General features: G+C 39.3%; 1 protein-coding gene across 2 annotated transcripts in view; it reads right to left on the bottom strand.

Moving 5' to 3' along the window:
- Nucleotides 1-1200: 1200 nt before the first annotated feature.
- kdm4b (lysine (K)-specific demethylase 4B) overlaps nucleotides 1201-27077 on the bottom strand; it is a 69401-nt gene continuing 43524 nt past the window's right edge. The window contains exons 15-22 of one of the 2 annotated variants that reach the window (XM_079807001.1): nucleotides 17967-18043; nucleotides 17832-17887; nucleotides 17635-17743; nucleotides 11915-12100; nucleotides 11675-11842; nucleotides 9175-9294; nucleotides 3843-3935; nucleotides 1201-3679 (exon numbers count right to left, since the gene is read on the bottom strand). In XM_079807001.1, coding sequence (XP_079663127.1) covers nucleotides 3338-3679; nucleotides 3843-3935; nucleotides 9175-9294; nucleotides 11675-11842; nucleotides 11915-12100; nucleotides 17635-17743; nucleotides 17832-17887; nucleotides 17967-18043 — 1151 coding nt within the window. In that variant the 3' untranslated portion in view covers nucleotides 1201-3337. Of the gene's footprint in view, nucleotides 3680-3842; nucleotides 3936-9174; nucleotides 9295-11674; nucleotides 12101-17634; nucleotides 17744-17831; nucleotides 17888-17966; nucleotides 18044-27077 lie in introns of both variants that reach the window. The other variant, XM_079807000.1, reaches the window with a different exon arrangement.

The following is a 27077-nucleotide window of genomic DNA, read 5'->3' as shown; positions in this document are numbered from 1 at the left end:
AAGAGCAAAACGTGCATTTATGATTGACACACTTATAGAGCAGCGCGTGTCCATGACCTTCACCGTGGATTGTGATGACTGGATACCGGTTTGAAGGACTAGTTTTATTACATTTGGGAACGGATTCACCCTGCCCTTTTTAGATTTGAGAATGCACTGTCCGAACGTAAACTGTTGCGATTAATGAACCCTTTGTAATACAGACGTAAGGTTTGTCTAATTTTAAAGACGACAATCCGCAGATAAATATAATTAAAAAAAAGATAACGTATAAAAAAGTTATAGACGTTTACAGTAAAGAAAATGTACTGTACTATACATTTATATTTTATATACAATAAACATTTTACACTATATGTTTTTCCCTGAAATTGCTCTAAAATAAAAGCCATGTGTCTAAATAAGTGATGCTCCCAATTTCAAATTTATATAAAAACAAGTTTGATTTTATTTAGGCGTTATACCAAAAACAGCCACCGGGTGAGACCCAGACATTTTCCTGTCACAAATGTATACATTTCTTTTGCAATATTACTTCAACCACAAAATAACCACCAAATATGAGACCTTGAGACTCAGACCTTTCAGACGATATGTATTTTGTCACGATTACAAAAAGTTTTGGTTATAATACATTTCGTAATATGACACTTGACCCCGCCCACTAAGGGGGAGGAGCCTGCTAAGATTTTAAAGTACCGTTTCCATGGTAACACAATGTCCGATTTCAAAACGGTTTTCACAGGATGAATCTTGCATTTTTAAGCTTTCATATGATATCGAACTTATGGTTGGTGACAGTAAAGGTTTTTTAATTTTAGCGGCATCTAGTGTTGAGGTTGAGAATTGCAATCACCCACCGCTCAAGCCTTTCTTTTGACGCACATAGAGAAGCTACGGTGGCTGACACAGGACATATTGTTGTCGTCGGAGAGAACAGAGAGTAGCTAGCGCTCTGTAGAGCAGTTTGTCCGTTTAGGGCCACCGTAGAAACATGGCGGCACAAACTGGCGACTTCACTGTAAAGGGGACCCGCGGCGTGTAGATAGAAAACGTGTAGATGTAAGGTCATTATACACCACTGAAAACATAGTTATGTATATCATATTGCATTTCTGTCAATAGATCCTCATAAATATTACACACTGCACCTTTAAAGCTGGTTTTTGACCAGGGAAATAAGCACAGTGAACACGAAGCACAGTTTCACTTCACATTTTATTAGAATCTTTCCTAGTAGGCCTACTTCTGCACAGATAAACATTTGCCATCATCAGTATGCAAGCTGTGGTGGGTTATATCATTAAACTCGCCTCTTGTGACGTTTCTGTGTTAATGCAAAGCAGAAACCCCAGGAACAGAGGAGTACAAATGCCATCGACACACTGTGTCTAGCCCTGGAGCGGCCGTAGGCGTCACCGACAGGTGGAAAACAACAAACGGTGTTCAGTCGTGAGACGAGAACAACGGCGGTCGCGTCAAACGGAAGGGAGAGGATGTGCTCGCGACGGCGGGAGAGGTTCAAACCTCGCCCCTAGAGATTTACGATCTTTGAGGTGTAGTTCGGATCAGAAAAGATAGTCTTATTTTAAAAAAGGAGGAGGAATTATGGTACGAGCGGGACGAAAATCACAAAACACATAAAAAAAAGCCCATTTAACGTTTGACTTGTCAACCACAATGTCGTCTTAAAGGGATAGTTCACCCAAAAATTAAAACGACCCTCTCCGTCAAGTCATTCGAGATGTACATTCTTCTTTCAGACGAATAAAATCAGAGTTATATTAATAAATGCTAATGCTAATCCAAGCTGGGTCCTACGTCATAAGCTGGAACGCCAGTCTCTCGTGAACGCGCGGACGACAGCTAGATTTCAGTTTTAAATATGGATATTTTAAAACACATTGATTCGGAAGGCCTTTATTAACCCATTTTTTAATATAACTCTGATTGTGTTCGTCTGAAAGAAGGATGTCATACACATCTCGGATGGCTTGAGGGTGAGTAAATCTTTTTTGGGTGAACTGGTCTTTAATTCGGGGAATTTCGTGCCTGAATTTATCCTGCGTCTTGGACAATTCTCAGAAATCTTTGGCATGGGGCGTCTCACACGAGCGTTCGTTTCCCAATGAATCGAGTGGGCGGGCGTTGGAGCAAATTCGCAATGCTATCTGGACGACAAACCTGCAAGCACCGGCGGACGATACACATCACAAGACAAAACAAACAACAGAAGAGGAGAAAACAAATCCGAAGCGACAACCAGACCCTTTATTTGTGACATGGCATTTTAATAAGACTCTAGAAATGACACTGAAGAATGTTCAGTTTGGTGAGCAGGACGTCTAGTATGTACACCTCGTGGTGGGTCACGTGACCCGGAGCGCCCCTCAGTAGTCTAAGACCTCTATAGCACCTTGAGAAGGCCGGCTGCGTATCTGTTTAACATCACCTATGACTATATGCTTAAATGTACGCCACTTCAATCTCTGATAGAAATGATAAATTCAACGTATTTTTTTTCATCATCTTTCAACATTGCGTTGCAAAGTTTCACCAAAATAAAAATCAATACAAATAAACCATAACAACAACGGTAATTATAATATATATATATAAAAAAAAAACAGACGAGGTGAATAGTATCCCATATAAACGTCTACCAAGTATGCTACAAAAACAAATCCAATCATCTGGCGCTGAAAAACCTTAAACCGTCGGGTATAGTCGAATACATAAAGATGCGCGACTCTATCATAACACGTACGCGTGTGCGCTAACTGAAAACCGTAGCTTCCGATGCTGTCATAATTGTGATTTTCTTTATACAAATATTAAATCTATATGTGACAAAAGACATTTAAATACTTGTTAAATCCCATGAGCCCTGCTAAAACTTCCTGTGACCCCCCCCCCACCCTCTCAAACACTTGAGTACAGAGAAAAATACCTGAAACTGTACAGATATAGACCGTGTGTTTGTTCGGTGACCGGGTAGCGTAACGTTTTGGCTTGAGTTAGAAAAATAGTTTGCACTCGTTAGAGAGAAAAGAAAATCAGGTATAAAGTAAACAGCAGACATTAATGATCATTCCATCGGAAAGCGTTCCGTTGCGCGGAAGAGGCGGAGCGAGGGATGGCGGAAAGGGGTCCGGAGAATGCGGCGTCCCCCAAGGCTCTGTACTGGGTCCGTTCGGGCTTCAGTCTATAATGACACACATGCGTCCCACGGAGGACTCGGATTAGCACGACAGCGAATAAATGAAACAAAGACATGCAGTGGATGAATTTAAAGTCAGTAAGCGTCGACCGAAAGCTGCTAGCGCGGGGCGGCGCTTCAATACATCGGCTCGACGCCTGGTTCGCCCTCTTCTGGAGGAAAGTCAGAGTTGAGGAGAGACTCCATGTAGGCGATGTAGCTGGAGCTGTGGGTGTAACTCTCGCTGGGTTCCGGAGCGGGAAGTGTGGGCGCTGAGACGGGAAGTGTGGCGGGGGGCAGGCAAGGGGCGGTGCTGGTGTTCAGAGTAATACTAGCGGGCAGGAAAGCGGTGACTAATTCAGGAGGTAGCGCTGAGGGCTCGATGGCTAGCGTGGGCGGCGGCGTTGGCAGACGTGGGCGTTTCGCGGCCATCGGTTCGTCTGACGGTTGGGCCTGAGGTTGCTGTTGGTTCACAGATGCCTGTCGATGAGAAAAAAAACCTGATTACCCTTCGGTGACGTCAAACAGAGCTCTCAAAATAGGCTTAGCTTGAAAAACATTCCAGTTTGACGGTGTTAAACTTGCACTCCGACTGTGTGCAGAAACATACGGTTCTCGGCCTGAAGCGAATTAAAGCGCTCACCAGACGGGACATGACCCTCTTGGGCAGCTCCTGGTTCAGAGAGTGGATCTCACTGCGCTTCAGTAAGATCTGCGTCTCGTCCTGGAACTCCACCTGGAAAGAAAGGCAGTCAGTTTACATGCTTCACCGCTCTTGGAAGCAAATGATATGATGCGATCCAGAAGAGTGGATAAGATACTAGTGTCGATTCCAAGCTTGTGTGTCAGTTTGCTCAGCGGCCACCTTTACTAACACCCTCGGGAAGCTGTTTTCCAGTTATACAAGTACAGCACCATCTGCGTAAATCTACAAACTGTTGGGCCAGATCCTTCAGGAAGGGACATGAACTGACAATACATAACATGCACAGGAATTACGGGAACACTTTATTTTAGGGTTCAATTCTCGCTATTAACCCTTAAACGCATACCTCTGGGGTTTAGTGACCCGGGACATCACTCACCACCCTCCTCCTCGTTCATGAACCTTCTTAGTATTCCTCAAAACTACATTGTGTTACACAATAACAGTAGTATTTTTAAATTACGTGGGTTTTCTCGTCCGCTATTGACTTGCCATTCGTTTATCACCACGTGGCAGCAGCAAGCAGGCTCCTGATTGGTTAACGTGGAGCGAATTGACACCAAAGTTCAGATTTTTTAATGTCAGGCGTCAGACGCAAATTCGCTTAAAACGAGTGAATGCACAAAATTGAGTCCTGAAACTCAATCAATTCATTATAAAGAATAGAGCTAGAAAATAAATATTCAACTATAAAAGAATACCTGTTTTTCCATTCATTTTTTTGTGTAAAAATTGTATAGGGTCTCTAACACCCCGAGGTGAAATGCTGCATTCACACCGAACACGAATGGAGCGTCAAATTCGCGTTTAGTTGGACGTAGGTATAAGAAGCTATTAAAATAAATAAAGCTAAAAATTCAGTGCTAGTCGGCTACAACAGTAAAGTTAAATAGCCTAAAAATATAAAGTTATGAAACTTCTCTTTGCCCTCAGTCAAAACGATTTGCCAGGGAACAAATAATGATCATGAGAGCAAAGATCGGCCGTTACATCTACACAAGATGAATTATATCTCATGTTTAACCACCACAGAGACATCAGAGCCAGCGGCAGACGGCAAAAGGACTTGCCGAGGAAAGGTTGATCTCGCCGGGGTTAATGAGCGCTGAGCGCCGCTGAGCGCCTGGAGCTCACAACTCCACACACAGAAGATCAAATGTTCAAATAGACGCTCTCTTTATAAATAAACCACAGATTTGAGCTTTACACAAGTACATTCTTGCCTGAAAAAGTCTTAAAACTACATTGTGTTACACAATAACAGCAGTATTTTTAAATTACGCGGGTTTTCTCATCCGCTATTGACTTGCCATTCGTTTATCACCATGTGACAGCAGCAAGCAGGCTCCTGATTGGTTAACGTGGAGCGAATTGACGACAAAGTTCAGAGTTTTCAACGTCGGCTCGTTCAAAAAGCACCACTCGCGCGAATCGCACAAGACGCTCAATTTGCACAAATTTGACGTGCGAATGACGCGAAATGGCGTCAACCGCGGCACGCTAAACGTGTCTATCGCGCCTCAGGACCTCCAGACGCGCGTCAACGTGTATTTACATTGACTTAACCTGGAAATCACTCGCTCCAGACGCTCTATTCGTGTTTGGTGTGAACGCAGCAGCAAAGTGCAATTATAGTTTTTCTGCACTACAATAATTCACCCTTCGCCGCGAGTTTGATTGACAGGCGATCTGACCAATCACATCGCCGAATCTGCCGTTTTGTCCGACAGAGCAGTCAGGAGAGTTAGTAGATTAATGTCGCTGGACTTGAACTTGGAAAAACGGTGTGTGCTGGCGTCTTTCCGCGGTTGAAACAACATTTCTTTTAGTGTTCATTCATGTTTATTTCATGCTTATCAATGAAGGAAGAGATGATCGGTTCACGGGCAGCTTTAACTGAGGCGATCACGACACATTAAAGAGCCACAAAACGCTATTTATTGTTTACATTTCTTTAAAAAATGACAATTTCAAAGTTGAGACTGTTTCATATCAAGAGTAACTTGCTCTGTCCTGTCTGTCGGCGTGTTGTCAGTGTCCTCTTTGCTCCGCGATGTATTTTCTCTACGTGAGAACGTGTGTGTGGTGTGAGAGCGCCATTATCTTTATTCCTCAAGGTGGCGATGTCACAGCGATGAAGTGACGTTTCACTCATAGTCAGCGCAGGCAGAAAACAACAGAATAGAAGAATCATCATCAGCACTCAGCGATTTACTGAAGTCAAATATCACTGTCACTGACGGTGGATCGGCTGAAGAAGCTGTCAGACATCAAAACATTGATTTTGAAGATGTAACATGATCGTTTTGAGATTATGTTTGAGATGGCGAATATGAGGCAGAAGCTGAATGTGCTGGAGAAATGACGAGGACAGTGATGGTGTAAAACATCTGCTCAAGCTGAACCCGTACAAGCTCCAAAAGGTCACAAAATGTGCTTTATTTTATCCTTCTGTAATTGTTACTCTAATATCAGGAGAGTTTTATATCATCACGACAGGTAGAGATCCATCCGTGTTAGATATACAGTAGATCCGGGTCGCTAAAGACCCCAAAATGTAATAAAATGAAACATTCACGCATTTAAGGGTTAAACAGTTGCTTATTAGCATGCATATTACTAGGATATCGCACATGTTAAGGCATGATCATTTTCTACATCCTTAATCCTAAACTTAAACGCTACAAAAACAGGCTTGCTGCAGTAAATTAGGAGTTCATTAGTTAATAGTGAATGTGTGTTGCCCATTCTAAAGTGTTACTTCTCTAATGCTAATGATGGAGCTGTAAAAACTGCATTTAACCCGGAATGTTTCTTTACAACTCTTATTTTGGGAACAGAAGAGCATCCGACATAACAAGCTCCAAACTTTCCACCAGTCTGCAATCAACACCCTACTCCAGATCAACTCCCAGCGGCTTCAAGAGCTGTCAGACTTCCCATCATGCAGCAGCAGATGGCCTGGGGTGGCTGGGAACGGTAAGCGTGACGTCACGGATCTGCGGTTGTTATGGAGGGCCGTGACTCACGCGGCTCTGATAAATAATGGAGTCTTGTGGCGGAGGAGAGAATCAAACGGTTCGTTAATGCTGACAGAGGAGTCTCTCAAGGGTTCAGCCGAGCAGCGAAACGCCGTATCGAGTGTGTGTGTGTGTGTGTGTGTTTGGCTTTTAATGAGAGAGAGGCTGACGTGAACCAAAACTAGCTCATCCAACGTGTCAAACAATGCATTAACGCAGTTTGGCGAGCCTTGTTTTAGGAGGAAAGCTGAAAAGGCATGTCTTCCTGGTAGTTTCTGAGTCACTTTTCCATTGAAATGTGACCCAGATGTGAGGAGAAACATGTGCACGAGAACACAGAAGCACTTCCTGTGACGAGGAACAGCAGATGAATGGCGGTCTACTCTCGCTGTCTGCGGTCCATCACACCTCATAAGCTTCATATAAAGACTCCATAAATCCCCCGAGCGGCACATATGCCTAGTTTTCTCATTTCCCCATTAATCTCTCCTCCCTTTGGCTCCTCTGTGTACAAGGAAAGCCAACTTAACACCAAACCTGGACTCGTGAAAGACTCGGACAAGGGCGGAAATCAAGAGGAACTTCAATGGAGGATTTAGTTTCCTAACCTAAAAATCGTGTGGCGCTAAATACACGTGTATTTGAGGTCCACTTTCAACCGGATTGCTTTCCTAGCGTATGCACTCGAGATCGCCTACTCTCCGGCTTCTGACCCAATGGGACGCGCACTAGTGAGACGGGATTTAACCCTCTGCTGCTCTTCGTTTAGGGGTTGCATTGGTCGTCTTCCCGGTCATAAGTGACCCGACACCTAAAAATTAAACTTCCTCCACCTCAGTAAAAAAACCAATGCAATTTATTTTTCTTCAATAATATTTTTTCTTTTTAATTTTGTATTTTGAGATGATTTGATGGGATTTTTTAATATTTATGCAATAATTATGGTCTATTTTTGCCATTGAAAATTATACAAAATGTTTTAATTACAATTTTTGTATATTTTTTTTAATTATTGCAGTATTTCAGGTTAAAATAGAGACTAGGCCTTCAAAATATTTTATTTTGAAGGCAGATTAGCACCCTCTTTTGGAATTACTTAAGAAATCATGCAACCATGGGTGTAACCACTAGAGGCTTGAGCATTCCCTAGTTCTCTTTTGAACACATTTAATGATTTTTTTTGATGGATTTGAATATATATTTAAAAAATCTCAAAGACTATTTATTATAAAGTTTTAGATATTTTTTTTGTTAGAAATATAGATTTTTTCTGTGAATTTGGGTTTTAGCCGATTTCCCATTCAATTCCTATGGTGGTCATTTTTGACCAAAGAGCACAAGTGGGAGTATTTTTTTTACGACCAATTAGCATTGCTCGAATCATGCCCTCAATTCTTTCGTGTGTTTACATACATAATGCTAGAAAAGTCACCAAGTTTCATATCATTCTGATGAAGCTGTGATTTAAAAAAAATTCAAAATGTGGTTCATAGGTTCAGTTTTTCATAGGTGTGGGTGTGTGTATATAAGTGTGTGTGTGTGTGTGAGTGGATGTGTCAATATCACACTCTTGATGTTTTAGAGTGGTCACCCCTTTTTTCAGCATCGTGGCCGATTTGTAGATTGTACACACAAATATTCTGTGAATTTTTGTGTTTTTGCCGATTCTCCATTAATTTCCTATGGTCGGTCATTTATGACCGAAGACAATGAACCCTACTTTTTTTTTTACGACCAATTAGCATGCTCGAATCCTGACCCAAATTTTTTTGTGTGTTTAAATACCTAATGCTAGAAAAATCACCAAGTTTCATATCATTACGATGAAGCTGTGATTTTTAAAATTTCAAAACAGAAAGTTTTCCGGTCAGAAATGACCGAAGAGCACCAGAGGGTTAAACTTTGTCAGCTAAAAGACCCAAGTTTGGTTTGAAGAGGAAAAACGTCCCAAGCACAATGTTCTCTCTCCACTCCTGACGTCTTACACACGCTCACAGCGTTCGGCTCGTCTGTTTTCCCGTCGTCTCCGGTCATATTTCCACTATCTATTAGATCGAAACACCTGAAAAAACCCATTCATTTCCCCGCCCATAGATCATTCTGAAGTGGTAAAAGTGGACTAAAGAGAGACGCCAGGTGTAAAGGGGAATGTGTCGCCCTCGTCCACTCGTGATCCGATCCACCAAAACGCATCTCAATACAAATGTGGATAAATAAACACAGAAATGAATGTAAGACGTCACAGTTACCTGGTAGGACCGGTGGACGTGCTCCTTGACAAAAGACGCGTTGAGAACCCGTCCTTCGATTGTCTTGACCACCACAATTTCGCCCGGTTCCGGAGGGCCGTTCCGCAGGCAGTCGTGACTCTGAGACACAAACCAAAGAGACGATCACATCTGATTGGATGAGCCAAATTAATGCACCAAAAGCCAATTGGCAACCTAGAGTTACAATTCAACCAATCCAGGACCAGAACTAATGGTGCGTTCACACCGGACGCGAATAAATCGTGCTATTCGCACAAAGTTGGACGCTTGAACATTTTGAGTTTACTCGCTTCATCCGCGCGTGGGACATTCACTGCACAACAGACGTGAATTCGCGTCATGGGAGGGGCTTCTGCCAGCGTTGAGAAATGGCTGACATGGGCTGTGTTCACACGTCTTTTTTGTTAAAATCTACTGTTAATGTGTGACAAAACGTAGTTTTAAGACTTTTTCAGGCGATAATGTAGTTGTTTAAAGCTACACTGTGTGATATTTTCCCCCATCTAGCGGTGAAAAGGTATATGACCATCCAGTGAATATTAGTTTCTGTTCCTCTCAATTCCGATTTCGTTTGAACTCCTACGGTGGCCGATTTAGTCCAAGATTAACATGGCTTCCAGTTCAACCTCGTCCACATTCGACACGGTGCCATCGAGTGTTAAAACGCCAAAGGCCAAGCTTGAATTTACGGGTATGTCCCTCTTTGGCTAATGTACTTTCAAGATGGAGGAGCAACATGGCGACCCGCATTCAAACCCTCACCCGTATGTATTTACAATGGCATATTATAAACTTACGAGAATACTTTATTACTTGAAAGAAGTAAATATACATTAACGAGCACATATTTTTGAAAGAACTAAGTGTTTTTAGCTAAGAATAAACTAAAAAAAGTTACACAGTGTAGCTTTAAAGCTCAATCTGTGGTTTATTTATAAAGAGAGCTCCTATTTGAACATGTGATCTGGCGTTTTCGGCGAGGGCAGCCTTTCCTCGGCCAGTCCTTCAGACATTTGCCGCTGGCTCTGATGTCTCTGTGGTGTGTCTCGAGCTATAACTCGTCTTGTAACGGCCGATTTTTGCTCTCATGGATCTATAATTTGTTCCCTGGCAAATCGTTTAGGCTGAGGGCAAAGTGAAGTTTCATTACTTTTTTATTTTTAGGCTTTAACTTTACGTTACAGTTGTAGCCGACTAGCACTGACTTTGAATGTTTGACTGAATTGTTTGCTTTATTTCATGTATAGCTTATTACACCTTTTACTTATACTTTTGTATTATTGATCAAACATAAACGTGCATTTAACAAAAAGAGACTGGGTTGTGTTTCATGTCATTTAATGTTATCACAGTGATAATCATATGCACACTTGTCTGAACCAGATATTAATATATGATTAATATAAACCAGATTTTCTCCTCATTGTTGTCACTACTAGAGCAAGCTCCTGATTGGTTAACGCGGTGCGAATATCTGCCAAAGTTCAGATTTTTCAACTTGCGCGAATCACACGTCAAACGCTCAATTCGCGCCGCAGAATGTCAATTGGCGTCTTTGCATTGACTTAAAGGGTTAGTTCACCCAAAAATTTAAATTCTGTCATTAATTACTTACCCTCATGTCGTTCGACACCCGTCAGACCTCCGTTCATCTTCAGACACAAATGAAGATATTTTAGTGTAAATCTGATGGCTCTGAAAGGCCTCCATTGACCCAATGGCACGGTTCACTCTCAAAACCCTTAAAAGGCACTAAAGACGTCGTTACAAAGTCCATCTCACTACAGTGGTTCTACAATAACTTTATGAATCGGCGAGAATAGTTTTTGTGCGCAAAAAAACCCTAAATAACGACGATTTCAAAACACAGCCTCATGAAGCTTCGAAGCGTTATGAATCAGTGAGTCGATTCATGATTCGGATCGCGTGTCAAACCGCCAAACTGCTGAAATTTGGCGATTCAAACTGCTGAATTGACTCACTGATTCATAATGCTTCGAAGCTTCATGAGGCCGTGTTTTGAAATCGTCATCACTATATAAGTCGTTATTTAGGGGTTTTTTGCGCACAAAAACTATTCTCGCCGATTCATAAAGTTATTGTAGAACCACTGTAGTGAGAAGGACTTTGTAACGACGTCTTTAGTGCCTTTTAAGGGTCTTGAGAGTGTAAAGTGCATTGTGCCAATGGAGGCCTTTCAGAGCCATCAGATTTACACTAAAATATCTTCATTTGTGTTCCGAAGATGAACGGAGGTCTGACGGGTGTCGAACGACATGAGGGTAAGTAATTAATGACAGAATTTTCATTTTTGGGTGAACTAACCCTTTAACATGTAAATCACTCGCACGAAACGCTTCATTCGCGTCTGGTGTGAACGCACTACAAGTGTTTTATAAGGCAATTGGCAACCTAGACTTAGATTTCAACCAATCAGCATCCAGGACCAGAACTAAGTGTTTTAGAAGGTCGAGCTCACCAGCAGGTTCTCTGGGAAGACGTTATCACAGTAGGAGCCGTCGTCAAAGTTGACCTCGTAGTAGTTCTGCGTGCCGATGCCGGTGATGGTGCAGCGATAGAACCAGCCGTTACTGCTCCTCCCGATGACCTCCTGCCCTAGAGACAGCTCGCGGGAGCCGCTTTTGACCTGCACCGGAGGCAAACCGTCAGCTGGAGCAACACCGCGCTCTCTTTTTAGCGTGTTACCGAGGCTACGCACCTTCTGATTGGTCTGTTTGTGTTTGTGGCAGGTGACGGACACCACGTACGGCAGATCGGCCGGCTTCATGGCGACTCCGGCGAGGAGGGCGCAGGGGACGTGGAAGGACGTGGAGCAGTTGTCCCGCGAGCACTGGATACACGCGCCGAAGATCTGCTTGGTCGTCTTGTGGCAGTAGACGCATTTCTGAAAATCGTGACAGGGAAATGGAAATATGAAACATACATAACCAGGTCAAGACACAAACTTTGAGAAAGCCTGACCAGAAAGTGTGAATACGTTTGAAGTTTACCGCTTAAAATACAGTCTATCAGAAAACATGTGTGTTTTAGAGAGATAGGGAGTTTTAACATGTTGCTAAAATGGTTTTACACATTGCTAGCATGCTTTAACATATCCTTACATGAATTAACATGTTTTAATCATGGATAAACACATTGCTAGCACGTTTCTAGCATGAATTAACACGTTGCTACCATGTTACTAGGCATCAATTAGCACATACCATGTTTTAACATGTTGTTAACATGAATTAGCACATTGCTAACATGTTTCTAACATTAATTAACATGTTGCTAGCATTGTTTAACTCATTGCTAGCATGGTTTAACACATTGCTACCATGTTACTAGGCCTCTATTAGCACATACCATGTTTTAACATGTTGTTAACATGAATTAGCACATTGCTAACATGTTTCTAACATTAATTAACATGTTGCTAGCATTGTTTAACTCATTGCTAGCATGGTTTAACACATTGCTACCATGTTACTAGGCCTCTATTAGCACATACCATGTTTTAACATGTTGCTAGCATTATTCAGAAAATTCCTAACGTTTCTAGCATGAATTAACACATTGCTACCATGTTACTAGGCATCAGTTATCACATACCATGTTTTAACATGTTGATTACATGAATTAGCACACAGTTACTGGCATGTTTCTAGCATTAATTAACACATTGCTAGCATGATTAAACAAATTGCTACCATATTACTAGGCATTAGTTATCACATACCATGTTTTAACATGTTGTTAACATTAATTAGCACATTGTTAACACATTTCTAGCATTTATTAACATGTTGCTAGCATGGTTTAACACATTGCTACCATGTTACTAGGCATCAATTAGCACATACTATGTTTGCTAGCATGAATTAGCACTTTGGTAACATGTTTTAACATGTTGCTAGCATTATTCAGCAATTATGTATGTTTCTAGCAAGAATTAACACATTGCTAGCATGTTTAAGCATTTTGCTAGCATGATTTAACCTGTTGCTAGTATTTTTCTAACATGAATTAACACATTGGTAGCATGTTTAATATATTGCTAGCATGAATGAGCATGTTGCTAGGATGTTTTAAAACATGGCTAGCATGCCAACATAATGACAAAAAGTGATTCAAGGGCGTGAGTTAATGCTAAATAGCTATTTGGCTAATGGTGAACAGCTAAAAAAAAGAACATCGTTTCGTCAATAAAAGAAAACAATTATGAATGATTATCCATGTGCAAACTATAACAATCACCAGAAACAATTAAGTAGAAAAAAAGGAACAAACTAAAAGAATGAAAGAACAAAAAAGACAAACGTAACAAAGAAACGAAAGGAATAAACAAACAAAAAGTATACTTTTTGTTAATTTTTTTTGTTCTTTTGTTTGTTTTCTGTTTTTGCTTGTTCGTTCATTTGTTGGTTCTTTTTTCTATTTTCTTTCGTTCGTCTTGTTTTTTCATTCTTTTTCTGTTTGGCTTCTACTTTTATTCGTTTCAGTTTTTCGCTCACACTAGTTTGTTCTTTTTTATTCCTTACATTTTTTTGGTTTCATCTTTTTTCATCCTGTTTGTTTCTTATCTACTTAAAGAATGAAAAGATGAAATAAACGAAAGGTATAAAACAGAAGAGCAAAAATCTTTTGCTTGTTTGTTCATTTGTTGGTTCTTTTTTCTATTTTGTTTCTTTCTGCTTGTTTTTTCATTCTTTTACTCTGTCTGGCTTCTACTTTTCTTTGTTTCAGTTTTTCACTCATTTGCTGGTCTGTTCCATTTTCTCTTTTGTTCATTCTTATTTTGTTTGTTTCGTCTTTTTTCATTAATTTGTTTATTTTCTATTTAAACAATAGAATAAACTAAAGATGAAATGAGCAAAAGAACGAAAAGGAATAAAACCAACAGAATGAGCAAAAAACTAACAAACTAAAACAAAAGTAAAAGCCAAAACAAGAACAAAAAAGGAATAGAAATGGAAATAACTAACAAATGAATGGATTAATGAAAACAAAAGTAGAAAACAAACAAACTAAAGGAAACAAAAGACAAGAAAAAGGACAAAAGAAACACAAATAATGGAAGAAAGGAAAAACAAACACAAGGAAAAAAACAAAATAAACGAAAGAACTGAAACAAGTGAATGAACCAAAACAAACAAAAAAGTGCATAAGTATAAACAACAAGGAAATATAAACATCAACTCTAGTGTAACTCAATGAGAGGAGTGTTTTATTCATCAGGAAATGGAGCCTGAGGCGGGTGCGAGTTTGCGAAGTCAATGCTACATATATATTTGGCTACTGCTTAACATTATTTTCATGTGTCAGCTGGAAAGGAAAGTCATTTCAGGAGCGCAGAAGTTTACATTTCCATGAAAGATTAGACAGAGGAACATTTATAAACGGTGAACAACAATAAAAACACCAGAAGTGTCACAAAGACAGTGGATTAACACGCAGAAACAAGGGCTTATTTTGAGGCCAATGAAGTCGCTTGTTTTATGCGAATATCCTCAGAATGGAAAACATAATTCCCTCTTTCTTTGTGTCTGCTCTTCCTCGTCTCTCTCTCCTCCATTTCCCCATAAACCACCTCCACACACACACACACACAGCGCACGGGGATATCGACGGGAATAAAAATTCTTTATTAAATTGTCAATACTTCATTTCAGCCCCCTGTGGCCAAGCGGCCGTTATGTACGACGGCCTTTCGATGCGGCGCCGGCTCGGAAATATTTCATCGGCTGGTGAAAGGCTCTGATTTATCATTCCTCAGGGATTGATCACAAGACAGGCCATCGGACAAGGGAGGGGAAAAATATGTGATTTATGAGCATCAACCTCTCAGTTATTTATTCATACATCAAGACCTGGCGTCCATTTTGTGTTGCAGTGAGCCAGAAGAGACTTCCTTTTAATCTTCAGCATGTGCAAGTAACGAAAGTAAATGTTTGATGTTCATATAAACATTCACAACAAACGACCGACATCGATTCGCTCCAAACCTGCTCTAGTCCACAGGCTGACGTCAGGCGTGTATGAAGGTTTATGAATCGATTAAGAATGAAAAAAAGACAAACTCTGAAAAAGTACAAACAAAAAAAGAGAACAAACCAGCAAATAAGCAAAAAACTGAAACAAAGGTAGAAGCCAAACAGAACAAAGACTGAAAAACAAACAGAAGAAAAGAAAAAGAAACACAAATGAAAATAGAACGGAAAAAAACAGAAACTGAAAGAACCAACAAATGAACGAACAAATGAAAAAAAAATGATAAAACGTACAACCTAAAAGAAACAAGATTAAAAAAACAAAACACAAGAAACAATGGAACAAATAAAAGCAACAAGTGCATGAACGAAAACCCCTCCCTGAAAAAAACAAACAAAATATGAAAACCCGGCAAATGAGCAAAAAAAACCCTGAAACAAACAAAGGTAGAAGCCAAACAGACAAAAAGAATGAAAAAAAAAACAGAAAAAAGAACCAAAATAGAAACCAAAAGAACCAACAAATGAATGAACAAACGAAAACAAAACTAAACAATAAAAAAAATAAAAAAAATTAAGAAACAAAATTAAGAACGAACACAGGAAACAATGGAACAAACAAAAGCAACACGCACATGAATGAAAACAAAAATACAAAGTGCAAAATTATAATCAAAGAAATTTAAACATGAAATAGCTGAAGTCAGACGTATGAATATTATTATGAAAGGTTTATGAAACTATAAAGTGGAAAATAAATAAAAAATAAAGAAAAAGACAGAAAAAAAGAAACTAAATAAGAATGAACAAAAGAAAAAAAAACAGATGGAATAAAACAGAAACTAAAACAAACGAATAAGTGGAAAAAACTAAATTAAAACAGACAAAAGTAGGAGCCAAACAGAAAAACAACAAAAGAATGAATAAAAGAAATAAAGAATGTAATAAGGAAAGAATCAAGCACTAACAAACGAATAAAGGAATAAGAAACGGAAAGAACGGCAACACTTTAGTGTTCAATCCTCACTGTTAACGTTGATTATTATCATGCATATTATAGGATACTGTCTGTTATAAAGCACATATTAATGCCTTATTCTACATCCCATAAACATAAACTTAACAACTGCCTTACTCACTAAAAATAATCATAATAATAATAATGAGCAGTAATTAGGAGTTCATTGAGGTAAAACTCGTAGTAAATAGTGAATATTCCCCATACCGAAAGAACAAACAAAAGAAAAAGAAACAAAGCTTTTGTTTTTTACTCTTATGATCATTATTGTGTTCTTTCTATTTTTGTTTCTTTTGTTCAGTTGTCTCTTCCCCTTTAATTTTTGTTGTTGTTCATTTCTACTTTTGTTGTTCCTTTTGTTCGCTCTTTCGTTTGTGCCCATTTCTTTCATTCTTTGCAGTTTGTTTTCTTTAGTTTTTTGTTCATTTCCACTTTAGTTTGTTCTTGCTGTTTCTGTTTCTGTTTCTTTCGTTCGTTCGTTCGTTCTTTTGTTTTCATTCTTTGGGGTTTGTTTTCTTTCGTTTTCTACTTTTGTTTGTTCTTTCTGTTTTTGAATCTTTTGTTCGCGCTCTTTTGTTTGTGCCCGTTTCTTTTTTACTCTTTCTTTTTATTTGCGGTTTCTTTTTTTGATGTTCTTTTTTTCGTTTGTTTGTTTTATTCACTCTCTTGCTTTTGTTCATGCCTTTTCCTTTCATTCTTTGTTTCTTTTGTTTTTTGTTTTAAACTTTTGTTTGTTGTATTTCTGTATCTTTGTTCACTATCTTTTGTTTGTTCCTTTTTCTTTCATTCTATGATTTTATTAATGAAAACAAACAAAAGTAGAATCCAAACAGAAAAATACCCAAAAAAGAAACAAACAAAGAAACTGAAAGAGCAAAAAAAAAGAAGCATAATTTTAACTAAAATACGAACAAAAAATGAAAAAAGAATTAAATAGTTAAAGTATGGAAAAGACAAACAGAAAGAAATAAACAATGAATGAACAAAACAAAAAACAAAAGCACAAACAAAAAAAGGAACGAACAGACAAATTAATGAGTGAAAAATAAAATAAAACAAATAAAAGTAGAAGCCAAACAAAAAAACAGACGATCGAATAAAATAAATAAAAAAATGAAAGAATAAAGGAATAAGACAAAAACAATAGTGGACAATGAAACAAAACAAACAAAAGAAGAAAAACTACCAGCAAATGAATGAAAGAAACAAAAAAGAAAACAAAAGACAAACGAAAGGCCAATAAGAAACAGAAAGAACTGAAAACAGCAGAAAATGAGTGAAACTAACATATGAACAAAAAGGGCAAAAGCGAAAAATAAGAAAAGAATGAAAAGAAAAACTGTGAGGAGCACAAATCAATGGATGCGCAATGAGCGAACGAACGGAAACAAAAGTATGAAACAAAGCAAAGGAACCGAGAAAGCTCACCAAACTCTTCCTGGTGTCAGGGACGGCGCTCACGTCCACAGGCTCTCGCTCCACAGCGTTCACGAAACGAACCTCGGCCACGGCCACGGCACAGATCACGTGAACCCACCTACGGACAGACCGGAAGACAAACGTTTGGTTTACATGTGAAGTGTCAGCATGAGCAGAAGCCGCTAATAGAGCTGAAGATGTGAGACCTGTCATCTGTGGTCTTCTTCAACGCTCCTCCTCTTAAACTGCACAAACAGCAGGCCTGCAACCATTACACAATCATTACGCAACGGTTAACGCAACAATACACGAGTCTCCTGTGTGCGGCGTTCAACACTTACGGCCGTCCACTCCATCGAGGTACAGCGAGAACACATCCAGCCTTCCTGCTTCGTCTCAGGACTGACGCCGTAACAACCTGACGGAGAACAAACCAAAACTTCATTAAACACATTCTGCGCAAAACAACAACAAAACAAACATCTTTCAATTCAATTAATAATGTTTATGTCATATTTTGTAGGGGATTTTATGGTAGTTATGGTTCATGTATTACCTGTGAATCACTTTTAGAGCACTTTTAGTGGAAGTTTAATTCAAGTTTATTATGAAAAATGCGCTAAAAATAATTTTTTTTTTAAATTTTATGTGAAATATATATTTTCCAAAACACGTTTTACACTAGAACTGGTAGAAAAGTAGAAAATCAAAGCCATAAATCTAAACAAGTTGTGTTCCAAATTTGAGGTTGATATCTCACAAAATGAGCTTTCAGTGAGTTTGAGTTTGTTTGGGCGCAGTACCAGACGCTTCCACTGGAAGTAATTTGTTTCCCATTTGTTTCATTGCGAACAATACAAGTGTGACTGTTTTTCTCAGGACCATTTAACCTTTTCAAATCATGTCCAGGATTTTATTGTGGGTTCACACAGCAAGAGCCAAAACCTTTGCCAAGTTTCGTACCATTCCGATGAAGTAAAAAAAATCTACGTTTTAATCTAAAAACCTAAATAGTTCAAACTTAACGTCTGGAAAAACTCAAAGATTATGGTTACCAACTCTGAATATTCAGATGCAAAAGTTATATCACGAACGAGAATAATGTGTAATTGAAAACGTAACCAAAATGGAAAAACTCAACGATTATGGCCACTATCGCTGAATATTCAGTTGGAAGTGATTTATTTCACAAAATATGAAGGGCGTTTTAACCGAAAAACCTAAATAGTTCAAACTTAACGTCTGGAAAAACTCAAAGATTGTCACCACAGACGAATATTCAGTTGAAAATCACATATTACAAAAAATGTATGCTTTACGAAGGACGGTTCAAGTCATTACTCGAAAATCGTAAAAAAAAAATAACTTCACATTGGAAAAACTCAATGATTATGGCCACTATCGCTGAATATTTATATGCAAAAGTTATATCACGAATGAGAATAATGTGTAATCGAAAACGTAACTAAAATGTAAAAACTCAACGGTTATGGTCACAACAGCTGAATATTCAGTTGGAAATCACATATTACAAAAAATTAATGCGCTACGAAGGACGTTTCAAGTCATTACTCGAAAATCGTAAATAAAATGTAAACTTGGGAAACGTTGGGAAAAACTCACTGATTATGGCCACTATCGCTGAATATTCAGATGGAAGTGATTTACTTCACAATATATGAAGGACGTTTTAAGTCATTCATCAAAAAACGTAAATAAAATTTAAACTTCACGTTGGGAAAAACTCAATGATTATGGCCACTATCGCTGAATATTCAGATGGAAGTGAGTTATTTCACAAAATATGACTGGTACGAAGAACGTTTTAAGTAATAATCGAAAAACAAATACAATTTAAACGTCATGTTTGGAAAAACAATGATTATGGTCACCATCCTTGAATATTCAGATGGAAATCAGTTATATTATGAGCGATAAATGTGTTACGAAGGGCGGTTCAAGTCATTAATACAAAAACGTCAATGAAATGTAAAAACTCAACGATTATGGTCACCATTGCTGAATATTCAGATGGAAAAGTTATGTCACAAACGAGAATAATGTGTAATCAAAAACGTAAATGTAAAAACTCAACGGTTATGGTCACAACAGCTGAATATTCAGTTGGAAATCACATATTACAAAAAATGTATGCGTTACGAAGGACAGTTCAAGTCATTACTCGAAAATCGTAAAAAAAACGTAAACTTCACGTTGGAAAAACTCAACGATTATGGCCACTATCGCTGAATATTCAGTTGGAAGTGATTTATTTACTAGTAGTTCAAACTTAACGTCTGGAAAATCTCAAAGATTGTCACCACAGATGAATATTCAGTTGGAAATAGGTCATATTATCTTTCCTATAGCTCAATCAGTAGAGCATGGCGCTAGCAACGCCAAGGTCATGGGTTCGATTCCCAGGGAAAGCAAGAATTGACAAAATCTAAAATGTGTACCTTGAATGCAATGTAAGTCGCTTTGGATAAAAGCGTCGGCCAAATGCATAAATGTAATATGATTGTGATTTCATGAACTGGAACAGCCCATGATAGCAATTTTATTCCCACAGATTGCCAATGGCTGCTCCTTTCACATTTACTAAATGTGTACTTTATACATTTACCTTTATGCATTTGGCAGACGCTTTTATCCAATTATTACAGGGACAATCCCCCTGGAGCAACATGGAGTAAAGTGCACACTGGTAGTGACCGCTGGGATCGAACCAGCAACCTTCTGTGTACCAGTTCCATGGTTTAACCCACTGGACCACCTTCACGATATCTTCAATATCAAATTGACTGACCCAGCACTTTCAAAAAACAACCCAGCCAATGGGTTAATGTATAAAACTCAACAAGCTAACCCAGCATGTGTTCTGTCCGATATTGACCCAGCGCTGGGTCGCCAAATAACACCGACATGGTTGTTTTTAACCATGCTTTCCTATAGCTTTCCTGTGCTCAAACAGTAGAGCATGGCGCTAGCAACGCCAAGGTCATGGGTTCGATTCCCAGGGAAAGCAAGAATTGACTAAATGTAAAATGTCTACTTTGAATGCAATGTAAGTGGCTTTGGATAAAAGCGTCTGCCAAATGCATAGATGTAAATGTAATGTAAATGTTAACCCAATAATTAAAGTTAATGCATTAAATCGACAGGCCTAGTTACGAGTGACATTTTAAGTTCACGTTCAACCCATTATCCGAGCTGTAAGCCAAAGGAAGAGTTCCCATCTGAAGCTGAAGCCGGTCAGCGCAGGAGAAGAGATGCCGTCTGAAGGTGTGTGTCGTTCAGGACCTGCTGTTTCCTGTAATTACACCCGGCACCCTTCGATCGCGAGGCACAGAAACGGATTGTGATATTGCGCGCGCGACCCTTTCAGAAGAAGCTCCTGCTGCAGGTGAAAGCTCACACAAACGGAAAGCTCGTTTTGACATGCTGTCATTTCCCCCCCGTCCCCGTCTTATCGAAATCACCAGCTTTCAGCAGCTGTGCCCAGCTCATCCGCGCCAGGTAAACACTACCAGCGGGAGCGGCGCGTCCAAGCCCAGCTCCAGCCATAACGGCCTCCGCCACGGCCCACGGGACACACACACCGCCTCCGGGCATTAGTTTTAATATGCACGCAAGCACAAACACGCGCTTACACGCGTTCAGGAAAGTCATTTTCATAACCGCTGGAAGAGTGTTTGTGAGTTCAAGCGCTTACGAAACCAGGCGGGCAGAAAATAGCATCCCGAAATGAGGAGGCAAAGACAGCACAACTAACAAGCTGTCTTTCACTTCACCGCCCGTACACAAGCTCGACATGTTGCTGTTGTCTTCCTCTAGAACGGTTCGACCGGTGGATCCGAACACACGCTTTATTAGACGGTTAGTCGAAGAAAAGCAGATCGTTAACGGCCGGTCCTTAATGTCGGGCAGGAAATCCAAACGTTTGCCCATCATCCATCGACCTCAAATATGGCTTATCATTTGAAACATGTGAGTAGCAGCAACATCACACGGCCACTCGTGCTCACATTCACCGACAGATCAATGTGCACTAGCCTATATAGCATATAATACTCTATAGAAGAAACTAATACAGTCGGCAAATGTCTAAATTAGTGAGTCACCGAGTCATTCATTCATTCGTTCAGATTGCTGATTCATTCAGAAGTAAATGGCTCGCTTCAATAATTGGTCCACCCGACTGATTCATTCAGGAATGAGGCAAATGGCTCTCTTTATGACTGATTCATTGAATCACTGGTTCACCCGATTGATTTGTTCAAACGGCTGATTCATTCCGAAGTAAATGGCTCTCTTTATGAATGAGTCATTAAATCATTGGTTCAGCCGATTGATTCGTTCAAGCGGCTGATTAATTCAGGAATGAGGTAAATGCCTCTCTTTATAAATGAGTCATTGAATCACTGGTTCACCCGATTGATTTGTTCAAATGGCTGATTCATTCGGAAGTGAATGGCTCTCTTTATAAATGAGTCACTGAATCATTGGTTCACCCGAATGATTTGTTCAAACAGCTGATTCATTCAGAAGTGAATGGCTCTCTTAATGAATGAAACATTGAATCATTGGTTCAGCTGATTGATTCTTTCAAACAGCTGATTCATTCAGAAGTAAATGGCTCTCTTTATGAATGAGTCATTGAATCATTAGTTCAGCCGATTGATTCGTTCAAACCGCTGATTCATTCAGGAATTAAGTAAATGGCTCTCTTAATGAATGAGTCATTGAATCATTAGTTCAGCCAATTGATTTGTTCAAACGGCTGATTCAGTCAGAAGTAAATGGCTCTCTTAATGAATGAGTCATCAAATCATTAGTTCAGTCAATCGATTCATTCAAACGGCTGATTCATTCAGAAGTAAATGGCTCTATTTATGAATGATTCATTGAATCACTGGTTCACCCGATTGATTTGTTCAAATGGCTGATTGATTCAGAAGTAAATGGCTCTCTTTATTAATGAGTCATTGAATCATTGGTTCAGCCGATTGATTCATTCAAGCGGCTGATTAATTCAGGAATGAGGTAAATGGATCACTTTATAAATGAGTCATTGAATCATTAGTTCAGCTGATTGATTCTTTCAAGCGGCTGATTCATTCAGGAATGAGGTATATGGCTCACTTCATAAATGAGTCATTGAATCACTGGTTCACCCGATTGATTTGTTCAAACGGCTGATTCATTCAGAAGTAAATGGCTCTCTTTATGAATGAGTCATTGAATCATTGGTTCAGCCGATTGATTCGTTCAAGCGGCTGATTAATTCAGGAATGAGGTAAATTACTCTCTTTATAAATGAGTCATTTAATCATTGGTTCACCCGAATTATTTGTTCAAACAGCTGATTCATTGGAAAGTGAATGGCTCTCTTAATGAATGAATCATTGAATCATTGGTTCAGCTGATTGATTCTTTCAAACAGCTGATTCATTCAGAAGTAAATGGCTCTCTTTATGAATGAGTCATTGAATCATTAGTTCAGCCGATTGATTCGTTCAAACGGCTGATTCATTCAGGAATTAAGTAAATGGCTCTCTTAATGAATGAGTCATTGAATCATTAGTACAGCCAATTGATTTGTTCAAATGGCTGATTCAGTCAGAAGTAAATGGCTCTCTTTATGAATGAGTCATTGAATCATTGGTTCAGCCGATTGATTCTTTCAAGCGGCTGATTCATTCAGGAATGAGGTATATGGCTCTCTTTATAAAGAGTGATTGAATCATTAGTTCAGCCGATTGATTAATTTAAAAGGCTGATTCCTTCAGAGGTAAATGGCTCCCTTTATGAATGAGTCATTGAATCATTAGTTCAGCCGATTGATTCATTTAAAAGGCTGATTCCTTCAGAGGTAAATGGCTCCCTTTATGAATGAGTCATTGAATCATTAGTTCAGCCGATTGATTCATTTAAAAGGCTGATTCCTTCAGAGGTAAATGGCTCCCTTTATGAATGAGTCATTGAATCATTAGTTCAGCCGATTGATTCATTTAAAAGGCTGATTCCTTCAGAGGTAAATGGCTCCCTTTATGAATGAGTCATTGAATCATTAGTTCAGCCGATTGATTCATTTAAAAGGCTGATTCCTTCAGAGGTAAATGGCTCCCTTTATGAATGAGTCATTGAATCATTAGTTCAGCCGATTGATTCATTTAAAAGGCTGATTCCTTCAGAGGTAAATGGCTCCCTTTATGAATGAGTCATTGAATCATTAGTTCAGCCGATTGATTCATTTAAAAGGCTGATTCCTTCAGAGGTAAATGGCTCCCTTTATGAATGAGTCATTGAATCATTAGTTCAGCCGATTGATTCATTTAAAAGGCTGATTCCTTCAGAGGTAAATGGCTCCCTTTATGAATGAGTCATTGAATCATTAGTTCAGCCGATTGATTCTTGATTCCAGGAATGAGGTAAATGGTTGATTTTCATTCATGATATTTAGCTACAATAAGTAAATGTGAATGATACGTTTTCGTTTACGTTTTTGAAATTCTAAATTCGCGGAAACCCTGCGCATGGAGACAGAAAATGAAAGGGATAAGCCAAAACTTTACGAACGACAGAACCAAAAAACATAAGAAAAGAGTGATAGCAATAAACGATGCTTCCACTACAAACCTGTAGGCCGTTTAGCATAACTGACGGAGACACACATATCAGCTATTTTAATCGAACGTGGGACTTGCGAGCCAGAAATACCTGTTTTATGAGCGCTGCGTCTTCACAGAAAGCTTGAATGGAGGTGACAGATCTGGAGGTAAATATGAGCGTGTGCTTATGAAAGAGAATCCGCTCTAATCACTCTGACAGAGTGAAAACAGACTGACGGTAAACTGATTAGTGCAGCTAAAAGCAGACTAATAAGTGACGGCTCATCCCGGAGCGATCTCACGACGTCTTCCCGCTCGGCGTAATGAACTTAAGAAGAAGCCGACATACGGCGAGCCGCACTCTGGAAGTATCCGAGCGAAAAGTCTTGTTTTGATGGTAAATATAATCATACATCACGGCCGGATGCTTCTGGAAAACACAAAAACATCAGGCAAAAGTTGAAGTAGTTCCGCCTGAACTGTCATTTCCGTTTAAACGGGCCAATCAGAGCGCGGCGCCACTCACACACACACTCACACTAATTGGCTACGCGGCTTAGACTCGCGCCGAAGAGAAACAAACAACTTTTGCCATCTGCGTTTTCCTCTTCGGGAGGTTTTTTCTTTGCCCCTCTAAATAAATTCCAGCGCTGGAGTTCAGCCTGACTGACGGTAAATTGGCTGGAGTGACGTCCGGGTCTCCGTGAGAGGCTCTCGAGGGCCCGGCGACGAGATGAAGAGAGAATCAGGGGCCTTTATTAGCACACGCCTCCTGACTGACACACAGGAATATGAGGATGGGCGGCAAGCGGCGTGATTTTGAACTACTTCTTGTTTTAGGAGCAGGACCACTGGACCAATGAACACTTGTATTATCTGTTCTGAAAACACACACTTCATCTGTTCAAACTCTCCTTTCAGGGAAATATGTGACGTATTGCATCATAATATTCCAAAATGTTGGGTATTTACGATATACAGCTGGTTACAGAAAAACCAAACGGTCCTTTGGACATATTCTTTTTATTTATATTACCATGTTCCAAAAATAGATTAAATTGAATTTTTTTCAGGAAAGAATGAAAGGAACTTTTCACTCGTCCAAAAAATTATCCAATAATAAAACAATAATATTATATTATGATAAATTTTTTTATATATTTTATTTGACCTAAAATAGACCATTTATCTAAAAACAAAGAATTAATAAAAATATATATTATTTAATATTATTATTATTACCATTTGTCTTTATATAGATATTGTTTTTAGATAGACAGACATACGTCTAGACAGACAGACACAGACATGCATCTACACAGACAGACAGACTACAGACAGACGTCTAGACAGACAGACAGACAGATGTCTAGACAGGCAGACAGACAGATAGATAGACGACATCTACACAGACAGACGTCTAGACAGACAGACACAGACATGCATCTACACAGACAGACAGACTACAGACAGACGTCTAGACAGACAGACAGATGTCTAGACAGGCAGACAGACAGATAGATAGACGACATCTACACAGACAGACGTCTAGACAGACAGACATAGACATGCATCTACACAGACAGACATCTAGACAGACAGACAGAGAGACGTCTAAACAGACAGACAGACAGACAGACAGACATCTACATAGACAGATGTCTAGACAGGCAGACAGACTACAGACAGACGTCTAAACAGACAGACAGACATCTACACAGACAGACATCTAGACAGACAGACAGAGAGACGTGTACACAGACAGACAGACTACAGACAGACGTCTAGACAGACAGACAGACAGACAGATGTCTAGACAGGCAGACAGACAGATAGATAGACGACATCTACACAGACAGACGTCTAGACAGACAGACATAGACATGCATCTACACAGACAGACATCTAGACAGACAGACAGAGAGACGTCTAAACAGACAGACAGACATCTACATAGACAGATGTCTAGACAGGCAGACAGACTACAGACAGACGTCTAAACAGACAGACAGACATCTACACAGACAGACGTCTAGACAGACAGACAGAGAGACGTGTACACAGACAGACAGACATCTACACAGACAGACGTCTAGACAGACAGACAGACAGACAGACAGACATCTACATAGACAGATGTCTAGACAGGCAGACAGACTGTACAGACAGACGTCTAAACAGACAGACAGACATCTACACAGACAGACGTCTAGACAGACAGACAGAGACGTGTAAACAGACAGACAGACATCTACACAGACAGACGTCTAAACAGACAGACAGACATCTACACAGACAGACGTCTAGACAGACAGACAGACAGACAGACAGACATCTACATAGACAGATGTCTAGACAGGCAGACAGACTGTACAGACAGACGTCTAAACAGACAGACAGACATCTACACAGACAGACGTCTAGACAGACAGACAGAGACGTGTAAACAGACAGACAGACATCTACACAGACAGACATCTACACAGACAGACAGACGTCTAGACAGACAGACAGACAGACAGACAGACATCTACACAGACAGACAGACGTCTAGACAGGCAGACAGACAGACATAGATTGATATTATAATAAATGTTTTATATATTTTATTTGACCTAAAATAGACCATTTATCTAAAAACAAAGAATTAATAAAAATATATATTTATTATTATTATTACTATTTGTCCTTATATAAATATAGTTTTTCTTTTCAAATAAACATTATATATACATATACAGGATTATATATTTATTATTTATTTTTAAAGAGAAAAAAATTTAAGGGATTGTTTGAGTTGTCCAAAGGGTTATTTTTCATCCAAAAAAACAAAATAAT

This window comes from Gobio gobio, assembly GCF_949357685.1.
Source record: "Gobio gobio genome assembly, chromosome: 24".
Taxonomy (NCBI): domain Eukaryota; kingdom Metazoa; phylum Chordata; class Actinopteri; order Cypriniformes; family Gobionidae; genus Gobio; species Gobio gobio.
This window is presented reverse-complemented; position numbering and strand designations above follow the sequence as displayed.